Consider the following 17,521-nt stretch of genomic DNA (forward strand, 5'->3'; position numbering starts at 1 on the left):
CACAGCAGCTACAGGATGGACAAGGGATCAGACCCAGCCAACATGGGTTTAGGAAGGGCAGATCCTGTTTGACCAACCTGATTTCCTTTTATGATCAGGTGACCCACCTGGTGGATGAGGGAAAGGCTGTGGATGTGGTCTATCTGGACTTCAGCAAAGCCTTTGACACTGTCTCCCATAATATACTCCTGGAAAAGCTGGCAGCCCATGGCTTGGACAGGGGCACTCTGTGCTGGGTCAGGAACTGGCTCGAGGGCCGGGCCCAGAGAGTGCTGGTGAACGGGGCTGCATCCAGCTGGTGGCCGGTCGCCAGTGGTGTCCCCCAGGGGTCAATGCTGGGCCCAGTCCTGTTTAACATCTTTATTGATGATTTAGATGAGGGGATTGAGTCCATCATCAGCAAATTTGCAGATGACACCAAGTTGGGAGGGAGTGTCGACCTGCCGGAAGGCAGGAGGGCTCTGCAGAGGGATCTGGATAGACTGGAGAGATGGGCTGACTCCAATGGGATGAAGTTCAACAAGGCCAAGTGCTGGTCCTGCACTTTGGCCACAACAACCCCCTGCAGCACTACAGGCTGGGCACAGAGTGGCTGGAGAGCAGCCAGGCAGAAAGGGACCTGGGGGTGCTGATCGACAGGAGGCTGAACATGAGCCAGCAGTGTGCCCAGGTGGCCAAGAAGGCCAATGGCATCCTGGCCTGGATCAGGAACAGTGTGGCCAGCAGGATCAGGGCAGTGATCCTTCCCTGTACTCTGTGTTGGTGAGGCCACACCTTGAGTATTGTGTTCAGCTCTGGGCCCCTCAGTTCAGGAAGGATATTGAGGTGCTGGAGCGGGTCCAGAGAAGAGCAAAGAGGCTGGTGAAGGGACTTGAGCACAAGTCCTATGAGGAGAGGCTGAGGGAACTGGGGTTGTTTAGTCTGGAGAAGAGAAGGCTTAGAGGTGACCTCATCACTCTCTACAACTACCTGAAGGGAGGTTGTAGCCAGGTGGGGGTTGGTCTCTTCTCCCAGGCAACCAGCAATAGGACAAGGGGACATGGGCTCAAGCTCTGCCAGGGGAGGTTTAGGTTAGATGTTAGGAAGAAATTCTTTACGGAGAGGGTAATCAAGCATTGGAACAGCCTACCCAGAGAGGTGGTGGATTCACCATCCCTGGAGGTTTTTAAACAGAGATTGGATGTGGCCCTTAGTGCCATGATATAGTAATTGGAGTTGGATCAGGGGTTGGACTTGATGATCTTGGAGGTCTTTTCCAACCCAATCTATTCTATGATTCTATGATCATGCCTGATTTAAGCTTGAGTTAGGATTTTAGAGAAAGGTTGCACTTCTTTTAAACCTGTTATAAGATGGGCAGAATGTTTCAGTTTTGAGAAATCTCATCAGACAACTGCTACCACTTTGTTGTCACACATTTTAAAATACCTGCATCTTTTGGATTCTTTTTTATTTCTGACTGGCCTTTATATAGGTGTATTTTCTTAACTGTGCATGTTTGAGTAGAAGGGAATAACAGAAGGTATAAAAGATATAGAGCAGTCACAGATTCTCAGAGGTGGTAGAGTTGAGATGAGAGCACAAGAATGCTTGCCCTAGGTCAGACCAAAAAGTACAGTATTTTATCATTCTGTCTTTGACAGTGACTAAGAGAGGCTAAGAGAACAACTTAAAAATCAAGTATATAGCAATACTTGTCTAAATGCAGGAGCTGCTTTATCTGCAAATGGTGTTTTTATTTTTAAAGTATGTAGATTTTTCTTCTATGAGCTTATGGAACTATGAATCCTTGCAGTTGTCTTTGGCAGGGACTTTGGTGGCAGGTGAAGTGCTGCCTACTACATGTGTCCTGCTAGTCATTGGATGCCTGATATTTCTCCTATTGGAAGAGATACAGGATTGTTCCTACTGTGATCTCTTTAAGATGCACCACTACTTAAGTACTGAGATACTTATCTGTAGTGTTTTTTTCTTTATGTTGGTGGCAGCTTACTTTCCTTTGAAGCTGCTGTCATCTGTGTCAAGTGCTCTAATGCTACCCTGAAATATTTAAATCTGAAAGCTTAATTATTTCTTAAATGGATAATTTTTGGGTGCAAGCGTATCTATTTCTCTCTTAGCTTTTGAATGAATCAGGATTAATGCGAATTCAGATGATACGCAAACCTCACTATATGCTGCTTCTGACTGTACTTTTTCCTTTCCATAGCCTTTATTCAGGTATCTCCACTGCAGTTTCTCAGCTGTCATTTTCAGTCTACTTGATGTCAATGTTTTCTGTTAATTCTTCTCTTCTCTGCATTTCCTCCTTTTTCTCTTTACTGGTGGCTTAGTCATTCTTGTTCTCCATTTCCCCTTCATTTTATCTAAGTTAAGCTCATAAAAAATACCTTAGATATGAAAAACACTAAAAGTAATAAATATGGTATTTATAACATATCTGTAGTAATTTCGCTTATTATTGCCTATCTTCCAGCTTTTTGCTATTATTATTTGCTGTAGTTATAGAACAGTAAGCTTATAGAGGTAAGAAGTAAATTCTGCTGTGGGTTCTATGCCATACATAGTGGTATCTGAATTTTGGTTTGATCTTCTGATGTCCATTGCAATAATGTTGCTGAAGAGGTGAGTTTTTCCTCAAAACAGATGATTCTACTGACCAACATGAATTATTTGCCTTTGTTTTTCTTGTGAAAACTGTCTTATAAATTTTACATCTGTTGTAGGAACAGCAGCAATACTGGTACCAGCAGCACCTGCTCAGCCTGCAGCAAAGGGCAAAAGCCCATGCTCAGGGACAGCAGCAGATGAAAAGTCCAGTATTGAAGGATGCATCTGAGCAGAGAGCAAAGTCTGAAGAAGGGAAAATGGGTGCTTCAAATCAGCAGTCTGAACCTCCTCCACTTAATGATTCCCTGCCTCCAGCTTCCAAAGAAGATGAGTCTTCTCTTACATCCACTGAAACTCAGGTAGACTTTGTAAAGTGATGCCACTCCATTTGTTAACACAAACGGGTCAAAAACTCAGTAAAATAATGCCATCAATTCTCATGTACACTTTGTAACAGTAAATAAATAGGTTAAAGCAATCTTAAAAAGAATTGATAAAACTCTACCAATTAAAAAATAAAAATATAGACTTATATAGTCACCCACATGTGCACCAAGCAAGTCTGAGCTTGAGTCCCTCGCACCTTCCCCAGCATTGTCATCTTTGTCTATGAGAGACACTTTGTGATACCTAAGTGCAAAATCAGATATTCAGTAGATGAGGAATGCTGTGCTTAAGACACTGTTTCTTAATTTGTCTCTAGTAATTTGTGTGTTCTGGTTCCCCTTCTTTCTCTGTGTTAATACTTTGTCTGAAAGTCGAGAATTTTGCACAGAGTATTTTTGTCAGCATGCTTATAAAAGTTACTGTATAATGGGTGAAGGTCATGATTGATATTTGAACAAATTACTGTAGGCTAGTAAATTACCCTGCAGTACGTGCTCCACTTTAACTTACAGTTTGTGGATTCCTACAAAGTGGAAAAAATAATGCATGTGGAGTTACTTTACCTCATCATGAAAAACCACTGTTTTCTCATTACCTTTGCTGTGAGCAACAGATTTTCATTAATCTCTTTCCTTTAGGTAGTTTCTCTGTGTATGAATAACTTAACTGTCATCAGCCTAACCTTTAGATTAGTCTGTTCACATTAGGAAAAGATGAAATAAAAATCAGCCTTCCAGAAGCTGAAAAAATACCGGCTGTTGTGGATGGCCAGAACACTGAAATACAGAGTGATAAAATAAGGAACAGTGGTAAAGTTCCTGTAAACTATGTAGTGAACAAGTGTGTTTTTCTTCTGACAGAAGCAACTTTCTCTTATTGATAGTATTTGCCTTTTTCTCTAGCTCAATATTGAACCTCCTGATGACCCTGAGGAAGATTTGAGATTGCAGCAATTGCAAGTGGCAGCAGCTCAGTGGCAGCAGCACCCCCATCACCGGGTTGGATTTCAGTATCAGAGAATAATGCAGAAGCATGCTCAGCTGCAGCAGATAGTACAGCAGTATCAACAGATCATGCAACAGCCTCCACACTTAGAGGTGAGACACTAAGGACATATCAACCGGGATATTCTACCTGGGTGACCTAGCACTCATGGTCTGCTGAAAAATGAATAGTTGAATAATTTGTGATGCTTGACTCATTTGTCTAGCTACTTTTTCTGCTTGGGTAGTTGTTTATATCCTTTTCCTAATGTCACTCAACTTCAAAAGGAAAAAAGAATTGACAAATGGCGAGGAAGCTTCAATAGGATGAGAAGTACAATACTTTACACTTGTCATAAGATTTTTTCAGACATACCTGGATGATAAATTAGGAAAGATGAACACAATATTGAATTTACTTAGCTTTGAACATTTTACTGCTGGAGAAACAATTCAGAAAGGTCAGGTAAACAGATGGTTGCAAGAGTAGTTTGGTAGCTGCTCTTTTTTACAACATTGAGTTGTGCAAAAATAAATATGTGCAATGATAAATATAGATGCCAAAAATATGCAGTGAAATAATTAGGAAAATCACTATCTCACATATATTTTTTACTCAAATAATCAGTGAAATAAAATGTCTTAACAAATTTGGATAATTAGACCAATGTTTCAACCTTTAAGCTTTTAAGCAGAAGTTGATTACTGTATTAGAGAGTTGAGTCAGCTTTTACTGGGTTGGTAGAGTTTGTACATTAGGTATTTATTTGTATTTTGGGCTGTCTACTTTAAAAAAAAATCTCTTCAGGTAAACTTTAAAAATCTCAGGCAAGATCAAGCCATGAATATTAGGTTATCTACACATAATGAAAGACAGATCTCTTTGAAAGAAGCTTCGTTGTGCAAATAAGATGATCTGACAAAGGCTTAGAGAAAACTAATTGCTGACAGCTGAGGCAACTCTAAGCATGTTAATAGCTGAAGCTGAAACCTTGAGAAATAGCCACATACCATGTCTACATATGAAGATTAATTTGGGCATTAGCGAGTGTTAGAATACAATAATAATGCAGCTTATTGCTTTTTTCAGCTGTCCTGTTAATGTCTCTTATACAAGAATGTCCTCTAGTCATAAAGTGTATAAATTGTCACAATGACTTTAAGCATCACGGTTGGTGTTTGCTTTTGTTTCAGTGTAGTTCTTCCTCAAGCTTCTGCCCAAGTCCGAAATTGTGATATTACAAGTGATACTGAAATATGTGGCTCTGAAAGTAACTAAGATGGTATTATGAAGCTGTTCTTGTGTTCTTATTGCAGACAATGTCAGTGGACATGCAACTGCGGCATTATGAGGCACAGCAAAAACAATTCCAGCAGCTTCATAAAGATTGGGAACGATCAATGAACCAACAGTGGCAGCATCAGCTTCAAACCTACCCTCACAAAGATCAGCTTCAAGAGTATGAGAAACAGTGGAAAGCATGGGATGAACAGATGAAGGTCACTCAGTCCCACCTGCAGGAGAAAGTGACCTCACTCCAAAATCTGAAGAATCAGTATCCTGCAAATGTTTCCCTGCCACCTCCATTTATTCCATATTCTCAAACTGGTCAAGGTGGCATTCCTATTATGCCTCCAACTTTACCTTCAACTACACCTCCACTGATTCCCCCACCTCTCTCTTCTGTTTCTCAGTTGTCCAATTCCTCTGTCCCTTCAGGATCAAGTTCTCAAAGCAGTCAATCTACTGAGACACCGAGGCCAGCTCTGCTTCCCACCCCTGGTACCTATGCATCAAAAATAGCTAGTTCAACTGTCTACTCACATTATCATTCTCAAACAAGTTCATCCTTTGGCTCATCAGACCATGGGAAATCTCAAGTTCATCTTAGTAAACAAACTGGATCTGTTTCATCTGAGCAAGGATGTGGGGAACTGAAAGGCACTTCCGCAGTGTCTTCAACACACACATCTATTGTGCAGGATAAACCAGTGAGGTCAGGTGGATTGCTTCCAGATCCTCCTAGATCAGCGCGTTTTGAAGGCCCCAGAGGCCCTAGGTAAGGATGTTTTTGTTCCATGCTACAAGACTTTCAGTGATGTATTAAGAAATGAAACATATATCTTATTCTCAAATTTCCTGAGGTTGTGCAAAGTGTGTGTGTATTTATCTGGTGGAGGTTTTGTTTTTAATATATGTACACCATGTTCTCTGTATTTATCTTTTTAAAGCAGGGATATATAGATGTCTTTCACCTGAGCATTATCTGGAGTAGTTTGCACTTTTTTTCTAGTAAAGTGCTTGGGGATGCTGCACCCTTTTCATTCCCAGAAACTCAATACTCCTTTTTTGAAAATAGGAAAGCTGTTTTAAATATTTCATATATCTTTGCTGTCCTTAGTTTGAAGATGATAACTCTCACTTGAAAGAGTGATCCTACATGAAAAGTGATCTATATTCCCATCATTTTATCTGTGGTCCTTGGAACACAGTTTAGGAAAATCTGAAGCACAAAACATCAAAAGATTGTTTTTAAGGTGTTACTTTAAGGTACACTTTAATGTTGGTGTTGTGAAAAGGTTTCAATTATATGTTCAGTTGAATATACAAACATAGCTAATTACTGATAATTTAGATGCTACTTATTTTTAGAAACGATAAAAAGTATTCTTTGTTTGTAATACAACACTTATTGCAGAAAGAAATGATAATTCAAAGCTGTTCACCAGTGCTTGAACTTCTAGTGTGTTTTGCAGCTACGTTACTGTCCTGTTTGGTGCACTCTTCAAAATGACTGTTTGGTAGGGAGGCAGTGCTTGTCTTAAGTACAAATCAGTGGTTTTCTACGTATGTAGCATTCCTTAGCCTTCAGACAATTATAAGCAAGAGAGAGAAGGAAAAAAAAGAAGATTTGAGCCTTAGGATCCTAGCATCAGGATTCTTTGCGACTTTTGCATTATATTGTTATGGTCTTGGTTTTAGAGGTGCTGTCTTTATCTTTTGGTAAGATACAGTTTTCTTAAAATGTAAATCTTCATTTTGTCAGGTGGATGGCCTAAGGCTTTAATGTAAAGCTATTCTAAAACGCAGTGTTCTGTGTCTTTTATGTGACTTTGTACCTGCTATATGATTTAATCCAAGATCTTGGTTTTGGAATGGTTTTTTTTTTATACTTTACATGATATCAGATTGCAAAAACAACATCTCTTCTGCCTGATCATTAGTTCAAGATGGGTTGATGGGATGCCGCCTGAATCAAAGAACAGTGGTGTTCTGTTCAATCGTTTCTCTCCTTGCGTACTCTGCTTGACTTTACAATAATATCTTCATCGTTATTTCCCTTCTCCTTGCTTCCAAAGTGATCACTCATGAATAATAATTTGTGAATTGCTAGCGGTGTAAAATAATTTTTTATAAACTAATAGTTTTCTACCTCCTGAGGGTTTTTAAAAAATGTTGTTTGTGGTCATGGGGATTTCTTGAATGTACAGTTCTGAACAGACTGTTTTCATTACTTGCTAGTGCATGTCTTATATGAGCATTGGTTTAGAGCTCAGTGATGTGCAGTAATAGGCACAGGATACAGTTAGCTTTCTGGGCTGCGAGCACATATTTTCTGTTCATGTCCAACTTTTCACCCACCAGCAATCTCAAGTCCTTTTCAGCAGGGCTACTCTCAATCCCTTCAGCACCCATCAACCACTGAACAGTCCCACCCATCAAATCCATATCTCTCCTATTTAGACTGAAGGGTATCGTGGGGGGTCCATGTCAAAGGCCTTAAAGAAGTCCAGATAAATGACATCCACAGCTCTTCCTTTATCCCCTAGTCATTATAGAAGGTCACTGGGTTGGTCAGACAGGACTTGCCCTTGGTGAAACTGTGCTGACTGTCTCCAATGATCCTCCCATCCTCCATGTGCCTCAGCATAGCTTCTAGGAGGATCTTCCCAGGCACAGAGGTGAGACTGACATGTCGGTAGTTCTCAGGGTCTTCTTTCTACCCTTTTTAAAAATGGGTGCAATGTTTTCCCAGTCACCAGGGACTTTACCTCACTGCTACAATTTTCCAAATATCATGGAGAGTGACTTGGCATCTACAGTAGTCAATTCCCTCTGGCTTCTAGCTTGTATCTCCTCAGGTCCCATAGACTTATGTGTATTCAGGTTCCTCAGGTCATCATGAACCTGAGCTTCTCTTATAATGGGAGTGACTTTGCTCCCCTAGTCTGTCTTGCAGTCCATCCACTCAAGAGGTATAGTGTTACTAGTGAAATCTGAGGCAAAAAAAGTTGTGGAATACTTCAGCTTTCTCCTCATCCGTTGTTACTAGTTTGCCAGTTGTGTTTGTCCAAGGGGTACGCTTTCTTTGACCTTTCTTTTCTGGCTGACATAACTATAGAAGCCCTTCTTGTAACTCTTTGCATCCTGTGCAGAGTTCAGCTCCAACCATGCTTTGGCCTTCCTAACCCATCCAGTGATGTACGACTGTGAATCCCAAACATCCAAACAACTAGACTTTGCACAAGAGTTGTCTATTTTGTATAAAATTATTCTATAAGATTTTAATATGACATGTTCATTTGAATAAAATTGCTGTTGTGTCATCTCTAGGTTTGATGGATGTCGAGGAAGAGGATATGACAAGTTTGAAGGCTCAAGACAGAGAGGACCTCGTTTTGACTCTCAGCGCTCAGAAGGATACAGGTCACGTTTTGACAGACAGAATACAGATGGACAGTCTTCAAGTAGATGGGGGTCTATCCCACGAGGACCAGCAGGACAGTTTTATACTTCAACAAATGCATCGCATGGACATGGTTCCCGACCTAGTGGCCCACGGTGGATGGGGCCCAGGCCTCACTTGGGACAACAGCAGCAGCAGCAGGCACAGACAGAATCGGAGTCAGAAAACAAAGAACCTTTTACAGACACAGCTAGTGATCAGCAGACTGTAAGCAGAACACAGTCTACTCCCGATGCACAGAGTGCAGGTCCCATTGAGCCAAATGAGGACCTGACAGACACTCAACAGGAACCATCCAAACCTGAAGTCAAAGAAACTATTTCAGACCCTCCTAAAAAGTGGACATGGAGTTCCCATGATCCTAACCAGCCAGTAGAAGAGTCGAAGGCACCTACTTCACCTGCTCAGAACCAGAATACTGTAACACCTGTAACAGGAAATGAGAATTTGGATTCACCAGATGGCCAGTTGACTGCTTCAGATAGCACCCAGGACTTACCTGGACCAGAAAGCAGAGGAAAAGGGCCATTTATGCATGAAGATAGGGGCAAGGGACCAGTAAGCAGAGGAAGGGGCCGTGGCAGAGGGCAGGGGGATGGCCGTGGCTGGGGAATGGGCCGTGGCAGGGGCATGGGAAGGATGGATGGTGGCCGGGGAATGGGAAGGATGGACAGTGGTTGGGGAATGGGCAGGATGGACGATGGCTGTGGCAGAGGATATGTATACAGAGGCAGAGGGCAGGCTAGGCAGGCATCCATCCGTGGCAGGGGAATGTTCAGGAGAGCAGGCAGCAGGGAGAGGATGCCAGATGGACGGTCAGGCAGCCGAGAGAGGATGCCAGATGGACGGTCAGGGAGCCGAGAGAGGGGCCTGGGTGGGCGGTCAGATAGCCATGAGAGGGTATTCTCTAGCCGAGACAGAGAACTAGCTGGACGGACAGGCAGCTGGGACAGGGGACGAGCAGGAAGCCGGGAGAGAGGCCCAGTCAGACGGGAGTGTAGCCGGGAAAGAGAACCTATGCGGAGGGCAGGTAGCCGGGAAAGGGTCCCTGTCAGGCGTGCAGGTAGCCGGGAGAGAGTCCCCATGAGGCGGGCAGATAGTCGTGAGAGGGGCCTGGGTAGGCGGGCAGGTAGTCGTGAGAGGTGTCCTATCAGGAGGGGAGGTAGCCATGAGAGGGAAACAGGGAGACCTGAAACAGGCAATATGGGTAAACCCATTCACCTAGGAGATGACCCTGATGAATTGCCTCCATACCATCGAGATGAAACATTCAGGGGTTCTTGGGGTCATGAAGATGATACAATGCAAGAAGAATTTCCTTTAGATAGTCAAGATGACCCTTCTTTGGAGCATGAGCAATTGGATGACTGGGAAAGAGAACAATACTGGAGAGATCACAACTCTGATTATCAGGATGATTCTGTAGATGCATATGACAGAGATGACAGGTTGCAATCCCACCATTCACTGCCTCCATTGTCTCCTCTACCACCACTACCTCCTTTATCATCTGATCATGACAGACGAGATTCATGGTGGGATGACTGGAAAAGGCCAAGAGAAAGGGAACTAGAGAGAGATCTAGATAGAACTGGAAGATCCTCAGATATGTATCATCAAGATTTAGACAGAGAATGGGATAGAGATTGGGACATGAGAACTATGGATGACAGAGAAATGGGGAATCGTGACCTGGATATCCCCCCACTACCACCATTACCACCTCTTCCGCCTCTAGACAGGTATCGTGAAGATAGGTGGAGGGAGGATAGGAACAGAGATCATTATGACAGAGATCTCCGAGACAGGGGGGAGCTTAGGATTCGAGAGTATCCAGAAAGATACGACACGTGGCGGGAAAAGCAAGACTACCTTCCTGAAAGGACTGATTGGGAGAGGGAACGGTTGCCGAATAGGTGGTATCCAGATGAGGGAGAGAGACTGCGGTCTCTGGATGACCACTCAGATTCATCCCTTCCTCCGCCTTCACATTCCTGCGATATGCTGGGAGCAGATTCAAACCTGGACTCTGACCAGTCCTTGGGAGGAGTGATGGTCCTTAGCCAAAGACAGCATGAGATAATTCTGAAGGCTGCCCAGGAGCTCAAAATGCTTCGGTGAGTTGCCTGGTTCTGTGACTTCGAATGGGAATCCCCATTCAGTGGGATTCATTCAAATTGACACAGTAATGGCTTCAGTTCTTTCACCCACAGCATGATAGTAGGAGCTCATGTGTAACAAGTTATTTGGAGTACTGCCATTACAATTTTTGTAGACGGACTTTTTTTCTTAAATAGATGGTTGACCCTTTCCCCATGAATGTGGCATTCCCTGTTTGTTACTTTCAAGAAGATCTATCCCATCACCTGACCAATGTTTTTGTTATCCTCAGCTTAGCTTGTTGATAATTTCTTTTCAGTCTTTTTGTTAGTGTCAGATGAGCTCAATGATAATTGCTTTTTAATACTGACCTGCCAAGACTTACATTAATATGGTTCCTAAGACCTATTTAATTTTTTGGATACTTCTTGCTTTTTAATTAAAGCATACATGTGGTTTTTTTCTTTTTACAGTGCTCTCTCGTTTGAAATCCGATATTGTCAGTGAATAATTTTGTCAAGTTTGGTTGATCTTAGTTCTGAGGATCAGCATAAAAACAGTAATAACTATCAGGAGGATATGAATGTGAGAGTTCATCAAGACCACATTTTTAAAAAGCAGTTACTAAGCCTCCCTAAGCAGTTACTAAAGCCTCCCTAAGGCTTTAATTGATGTTTATTACAAAATCAGTAATTGAAGAAACAAGGTTGGATGGGGCTTTGAGAAACCTGGTCTAGTGAAAGGTGTTTCTGCCCATGGCAGGGAACTTGGAACTAGATCATCTTTAAGATCCCCTCCAACCCAAACCATGGTAAAGACATTTTGTACTTTTCTTCAGGCTGTTTTGTTTTCAGACTTGTAAGATTGCTAAGCATCTGTCCCATACAGAAGGTGTTAATTGCATGCCAAAATACAGGAAAAATTAGTCTTAAAAAGAGAGAACTTTTATTGTGAATAATTTAATCATTCACTGCAATTAAATTAATTCAACAAGTGTTAGTAACTGTGAAATCTGTGTTATAAAGTAATATTTGCCAAAAGTTTGGAGTAACAGATTATTTTCAGCTTCCTGACTTTCCTATTGCTTCAGTTTCTGGGCACATGTTCTGTTGTTTATTGTGACTAGCTGCAAGCTAGTGGACTTAAGCTAAGGACTGTAGTTTGGGAATCACTACCAGAGTGGATAGTTCATTAGAACTGAAATGTTTTAAACATAGGAACTAAAACTTGTTTTATGCAAGAAAGTTGTTACATACACATCTTTCTAAGCCAGTAAAAAGAGAGAACAGAAATATGATACTGATTTTCAGTTGAATATGAGGGTAATCTTAAAACTAGTTACAGTGGTACTTCTCATTAGGTTCTTATAGGCAGGTGACCCGAGTCTGAATAGTGGGAACAACTTTGAGGAGACTGCTTATTAATTACTTTTTTTTGAGCCAAGAGTTGTAGCAGAAGTGTGGTGCATAATTGCCTTCATCTCCAAAAGTAAAGCCTTCATCTGGCTTTGCTTTTATTGTGTGTAAAACAACATACTCTTAGCTGCATGCTGTTCTGTATAGTGATCCAGTGTAGTGCTTGGTTTACTTTTTGTACCAATACAGCACTGGGGATCCTTTTCTGTGAGCCAAGTTCCCCTTCTGCTCGACACTGAACAGATGCGTTACTATTCTGGGTGGTCTCTGTTGTGCCTTCTACAGAGGGATCCCATTCTTAGTTTTTCTTTAGGAACTACTTCAATACACTGCATTATTAGCAATTAAAAAGCCTAGGTTAAAAATGCTAAGAAAAACTGAAAGGAAAGGAAATCAGATTCAATAGAACTTTATAATCTAGTGATTGCAGTACTCATGGCTGGACTTATGTCTCTGCTCTGTAGATTATGTATTGTTGTATATTAAATAGCATTTTGATATATAAAACAAGGAAATGAAAGTTGTTTGGTTTTTAAATACTGGAATCTCTTGTGCTTTGATGGTCTCAATCCTGTTAGCATGTGAACCAGAGCAAGTAAGTGAGAGCATTTATGAGTACATGTCCAGGGGGTTTCTTGTTTCCAGAAGGTGTTGGCAGAAGCTAATAATCCAACTTTACTCTTTACTGTCCAAGCAGAGTGGTTTTGGTCAAGCACGAAAGCAAAACTACGTGTCTCAGGAAACCTGTGGTCAAAAAACATGCAGCTAATACACTATATACCTCCATGGTTAGGTGGATGTGAAAAAGGGATTTCTGAATCATAGCACTGCCCATGTAAAACCTACCGTGTCCTTTTCTTCTTTGGACTTGGCTCCTAATTCTAGTGTGATAAGTTTTCACTGTTGAGCATTGATTTCATATTTTTTATTTAACCTATAGACTGATAACATTTTCTTATGATGCATGTGCAGAGAGCAAAAAGAACAGCTACAGAAGTTGAAGGAGTTTAAACCTGACATTTCCACACAGGACCCTCCAAGATCACAGAACACAAGCACAAGACCAGGTGCCTTTCAGGTATATTTGTCTTATGTTAATAACATGTTGGTAGTTATTATAATTAATGTTTATTTCCAACCAATTCTATGCACTGATGGTTAAACTTCTGGTGAAATGCCTCTCCAGCAATCCTTACAACCTCATCAGTCTTCTCTTGAGGCAAAGCAACTTCTTAGTTTCTTTAAATTTTCCAAAGCTTTTTCTACTCAGTCCACTATGTCTTCTGAGAATGACCTGTCAGGGACAGGAGCACATGAGGTTCAATAGTCTAGATTCTGTGGAGTGATGTGCAAAAGGAGGTGAGCTCTTTCAAAACAGGGATATAAGGCTCACAAGAAGACTCTGCTGTTCCTTGCTTAAGTTCTGACAATTTATACGGCTTTTCCTACTTTGAGCGCTCTCTCCTCTTTGAAGTTAGAGAATTTTGAGGATAAGTCAATCAGAAACTGAGATATTTCAATGTAGCATAGGCATTAGCATTCTATTTGCTGTCTTTCTTGGGAACTCACCTTCTATAATATACAGTGCATGGAAGCTGACATTTGTGTACCTACATGAGTTCATCTCCCAGGGTGATGCAAGTTGCTTCTCTTCTCTCTCGTCTCCTGTTTAATTCTGGGAACTCTTCTCAAATGCCTGGATTTTTGATAATTCATGTCCAGTCAGAAATCAACGGAACTTTTTGCAGTCATGCTAACTAACGTTTATAAAATCACTCCTAGAACGAATAAACATTTTTGTTAAATGTATATGGGAGGAGTTGATGCAGAGTGTTTATTCTTCATGGCATCTTAATTCCAGAGTTACTGATACCAGTAAATTTACCCATAATGTCTTCTGGGGCTGACATTTAGCCCGACCAAACTTTGTTTGTCCCTCCCTCCAGAGAAGTGTTATGCAGTGAATGAAATACTGCAAGTTTTCTTTTTGCCTACGTGACCTCTTCCTTATTTGCAGTGTCTGTAAAGTAAAATAATGAAAGTGATTTGCTACCAAGAACTGCAGGTATGTTGATGCCTTTAGGAAGTTACAAAATATTAAAATTGAGCAGAAGTATCTCACACTACTTCACTCATCTGCCTAGAGGTTTTTAAACAACTCTTGTCTTTCTAGAGGTTCCTGCCTTCAAATATTTCTGCTGTGAATTTTAACTGTTATTACAGAGTTCGGCTATGTATTACAACTATTTTGCAATTTTTGTTGCATGTTGCTAATAAGGCTGGCTGCCTGTAACTTGGCATTTGCTGTGATGCTGAAAAATCTTGAGACTGGAGTTCCATGGGGATGTTTGGTTCATGAAGGGTTTGGTTTTGTTTGGTTTGTTTTTCTACTGGGCAAGACCTTTCAATTTCTTATATTCATCTGATGTTGATTTCATTAAGGGTTTTCCAGGTATTTCTGCTCTCTGTGAATTTTTTAAGTGACTTCCGCAAAGAAACTGGCCTTATCAATCCTATTACATCTCATCAAGCTGCCCTACTTTCAGACTTTTTCTACCTTCTCACAGACAGCAGGAATCTTTGCAGACAGCAGGAGTCTTTGGGAATAAAACAGTAGACACTTTTGAACTGAGATAGGCCTACTGGAGCTTAAATTGGTAAGGTTATTTTGAAGAAGAAAATAAGTAGTATTTAAGCCTTCACATAGTGAACAAATGCCAAATTAAATCAGGCCACCAGTTTTTGGAAATAGTCCTCCTACCTGTAGCACCTTGATGGAGGTACTAGAAAATGTGTATGATTTGATTACTGATTACCATTGCACTGACTGACTTACAGAGGATGAGAGAAGGTTAGTTTTACAGAGCTACATTAAAAGTGCTTTCTGCATCTAGGTCTCTTCTCAGCTATCTTCAGAGGCATCAGTAGAAGCCCAGGCTATTAAACCTTCTCCTGCTGTTATTATAAAGCCTCCCGTGTTGTTCAGACAGCCCACCCCTGTGACAAGACCAAGTGCCCCACTGGCAAGGCCTACTACACCTATGACAAGGCCACATGCTCCAGTTTCTGCTCCAACTACAACCCCAAGTCATGGTCAGTCTTTAAAACCATCACCTTCTGCTGTGGAACAGGAACGCTGGGATGAGGATTCTTTCCACGGACTGTGGGACACAAATGAGGATAAAGGTGCAAATATGGAGTACGAGTTACGCAAACAGGAGTCAATGATGCCTCCACCTGTTTCCTCGCCTGTGAAAATACCTTCTGTCCACACCTCTGTTCCATCATCTGTACCAGTGTCCCTTTCTCCAGTTATTCCACCAGTTCCTAAAGCACCTGTCATTCAGCAAACTGTGGATTATGGCCATGGGCGAGGTGGGTATTACAGTGTATTTGATCTGTAACAAAGAGCTGATCAGTCCTCCTAACTTCTTTCTAAAGGAATGTGCCATGCAAAGTGTGCTTGCTCTGCAGTTGCCGTGTAGACTGCGTCCATTGTGATGTGATGCTAAGCAGTGCAGTTTTAAGGAATCTGTAACCTCCAACCCTGAGTTTAATGCTTTTCTCAATCCTCCTAGAAAGAGCTGTTTCATGTGAACTGAATGGTGTCTAGCCATGGCTGCTTCTAATGAACAGCAACTGATGTGATCACATCAATATGTTATATTTAGATTGATATTGACACTTTCCCTTAACCCCTTTGTGGATGAGTATGGAAATAACTGTGCTAGAAGATACTTTGCATGGTTACAGTTCTTTGGTGTGACTTAGTAACTTAAAGCAGAATGTGTCTGGTCTTTGCATTATTTATCTACTGCTTAATGCGTGTGAGGTACCCTCTGGACAGGGAGGGACACAAAGTTTCCTAAGCAGGCATTTAACACATAAACAATGAAGGACTCTGATTCTTAGTTGAGCTTATCAAAACTAAAATTCAACACTAGTTTTTAAATAGAATTAATCTCCCTCATTGTAAGTTTTTAACAGCAGTGAAATCCTGTCATGAAGAAGTTCTTAAATTGTGCATTGTCATTTAAAGTGTGTTTTTTCTCTCTCTGAGGTGCCATGGCATGAGTTGAAGCCATCTCAGTTCCATTAAGTAGATGTTTTACTAAAGGCTATTAGAAAAATTGTTACTGATGTGAGACGTTAAGTTACTATTCTTGATATTACAGTAGTTCTATGAGTTATTGAAACTCCCAGAGCATTTTAGTGTTCACAGTTTTCTGACACTGCATGCTACTTGAACGCACCTTAAAAGGCAGAAGTCCCATTCTTAGAGATAAAATGGTTAACATACACACACAAACCCACTTCAGTCTTTCAAAGCCATGGTGTTGTTTATTTATGTGTAGCTCTTCTTGCATTATCCATTAATAGAAATTTTTGTAAGTTGTTCCAGTCACTTTTAATGCCATTGACTGATTGCTTCTCATGACAGAGGAAAGGAAATGGAAGAGAGGTGTTTAATTATTTTATGATTATTTTCAACCAGATATAACTACCAGTAAAGTGGAACAGATTCCGTATGGGGAGAGGGTAACTCTTCGTCCAGAACCTCTACCGGAGAGGCAAACATTTCAAAAAGGTAGGGAGTGCTTGGCTAGCTCTCAGTTAGATAGCTCTTAAGAAAAACTGTAAGGCACTAAAGGCATATATTAAACTAAGTAACTCTTGTTTAAGCCAGAACCACATTATTTTCTTCAGAGGCCCATAGGAATAACAGGTTATAATGTCAAGAGGAGTACTGCAGTCAATAACCTAGCCACTTTAAACATTCAGTTTTGTAGCTTTAAGTAGGATTGCATGTTATGGTTGTCTGTTACAGTTTGGAAAAGAGATACAATGTTTGATTATGTCCATTCTAGCCCACATGTCATGTATTTCTATATACTTTTCCTGCACTCTTGGTTGTTGCTTTAATTTTTTTTCAAAAATAGTAGTTTGGATTTCCATGGGTTTCTCTCTTCAGAGCATCCGGGTCGCTACAACAGAGAAAGAGATCGTGAGCCTTATTTTGAGCGTCAAGGTAATTCCAACACAGATCATCGGGATTTCAAGAGAGAGCGGGAATTTCACAGAGATCGTGGTTCTACGGACTATGAACGAGAGAGATTTGAAAAAGAGCGGCATCCCAGAGATGATAGGTATGTGATTTTGGAACACTACTGGAATCAGTGCAGTTGAGGCTGTATTGTGTATCAGGCTGTCTGTTTTGCCTGGGAGGTGCATGTTCATTTCGCTCTGGAATCCATAGTGGAAATTCTACAAATACACA

The 17,521-nt window shown here is 41.1% G+C and overlaps 1 protein-coding gene across 2 annotated transcripts in view; it reads left to right on the forward strand.

The window, feature by feature from the left end:
• YLPM1 (YLP motif containing 1) overlaps positions 1 to 17,521 on the forward strand; it is a 37,185-nt gene that overhangs the window by 5,008 nt on the left and 14,656 nt on the right. The window contains exons 2-9 of one of the 2 annotated variants that reach the window (XM_027880778.1): positions 2,727 to 2,969; positions 3,900 to 4,094; positions 5,298 to 6,040; positions 8,596 to 10,845; positions 13,216 to 13,321; positions 15,138 to 15,618; positions 16,739 to 16,831; positions 17,216 to 17,390. In XM_027880778.1, coding sequence (XP_027736579.1) covers positions 2,727 to 2,969; positions 3,900 to 4,094; positions 5,298 to 6,040; positions 8,596 to 10,845; positions 13,216 to 13,321; positions 15,138 to 15,618; positions 16,739 to 16,831; positions 17,216 to 17,390 — 4,286 coding nt within the window. The remainder of the gene's footprint in view (positions 1 to 2,726; positions 2,970 to 3,899; positions 4,095 to 5,297; positions 6,041 to 8,595; positions 10,846 to 13,215; positions 13,322 to 15,137; positions 15,619 to 16,738; positions 16,832 to 17,215; positions 17,391 to 17,521) is intronic. The other variant, XM_027880779.1, reaches the window with a different exon arrangement.

This window comes from Empidonax traillii, unplaced genomic scaffold (assembly GCF_003031625.1).
Source record: "Empidonax traillii isolate 1590-97213 ecotype Southwest subspecies unplaced genomic scaffold, ASM303162v1 scaffold74:size2480735, whole genome shotgun sequence".
NCBI lineage: Eukaryota > Metazoa > Chordata > Aves > Passeriformes > Tyrannidae > Empidonax > Empidonax traillii.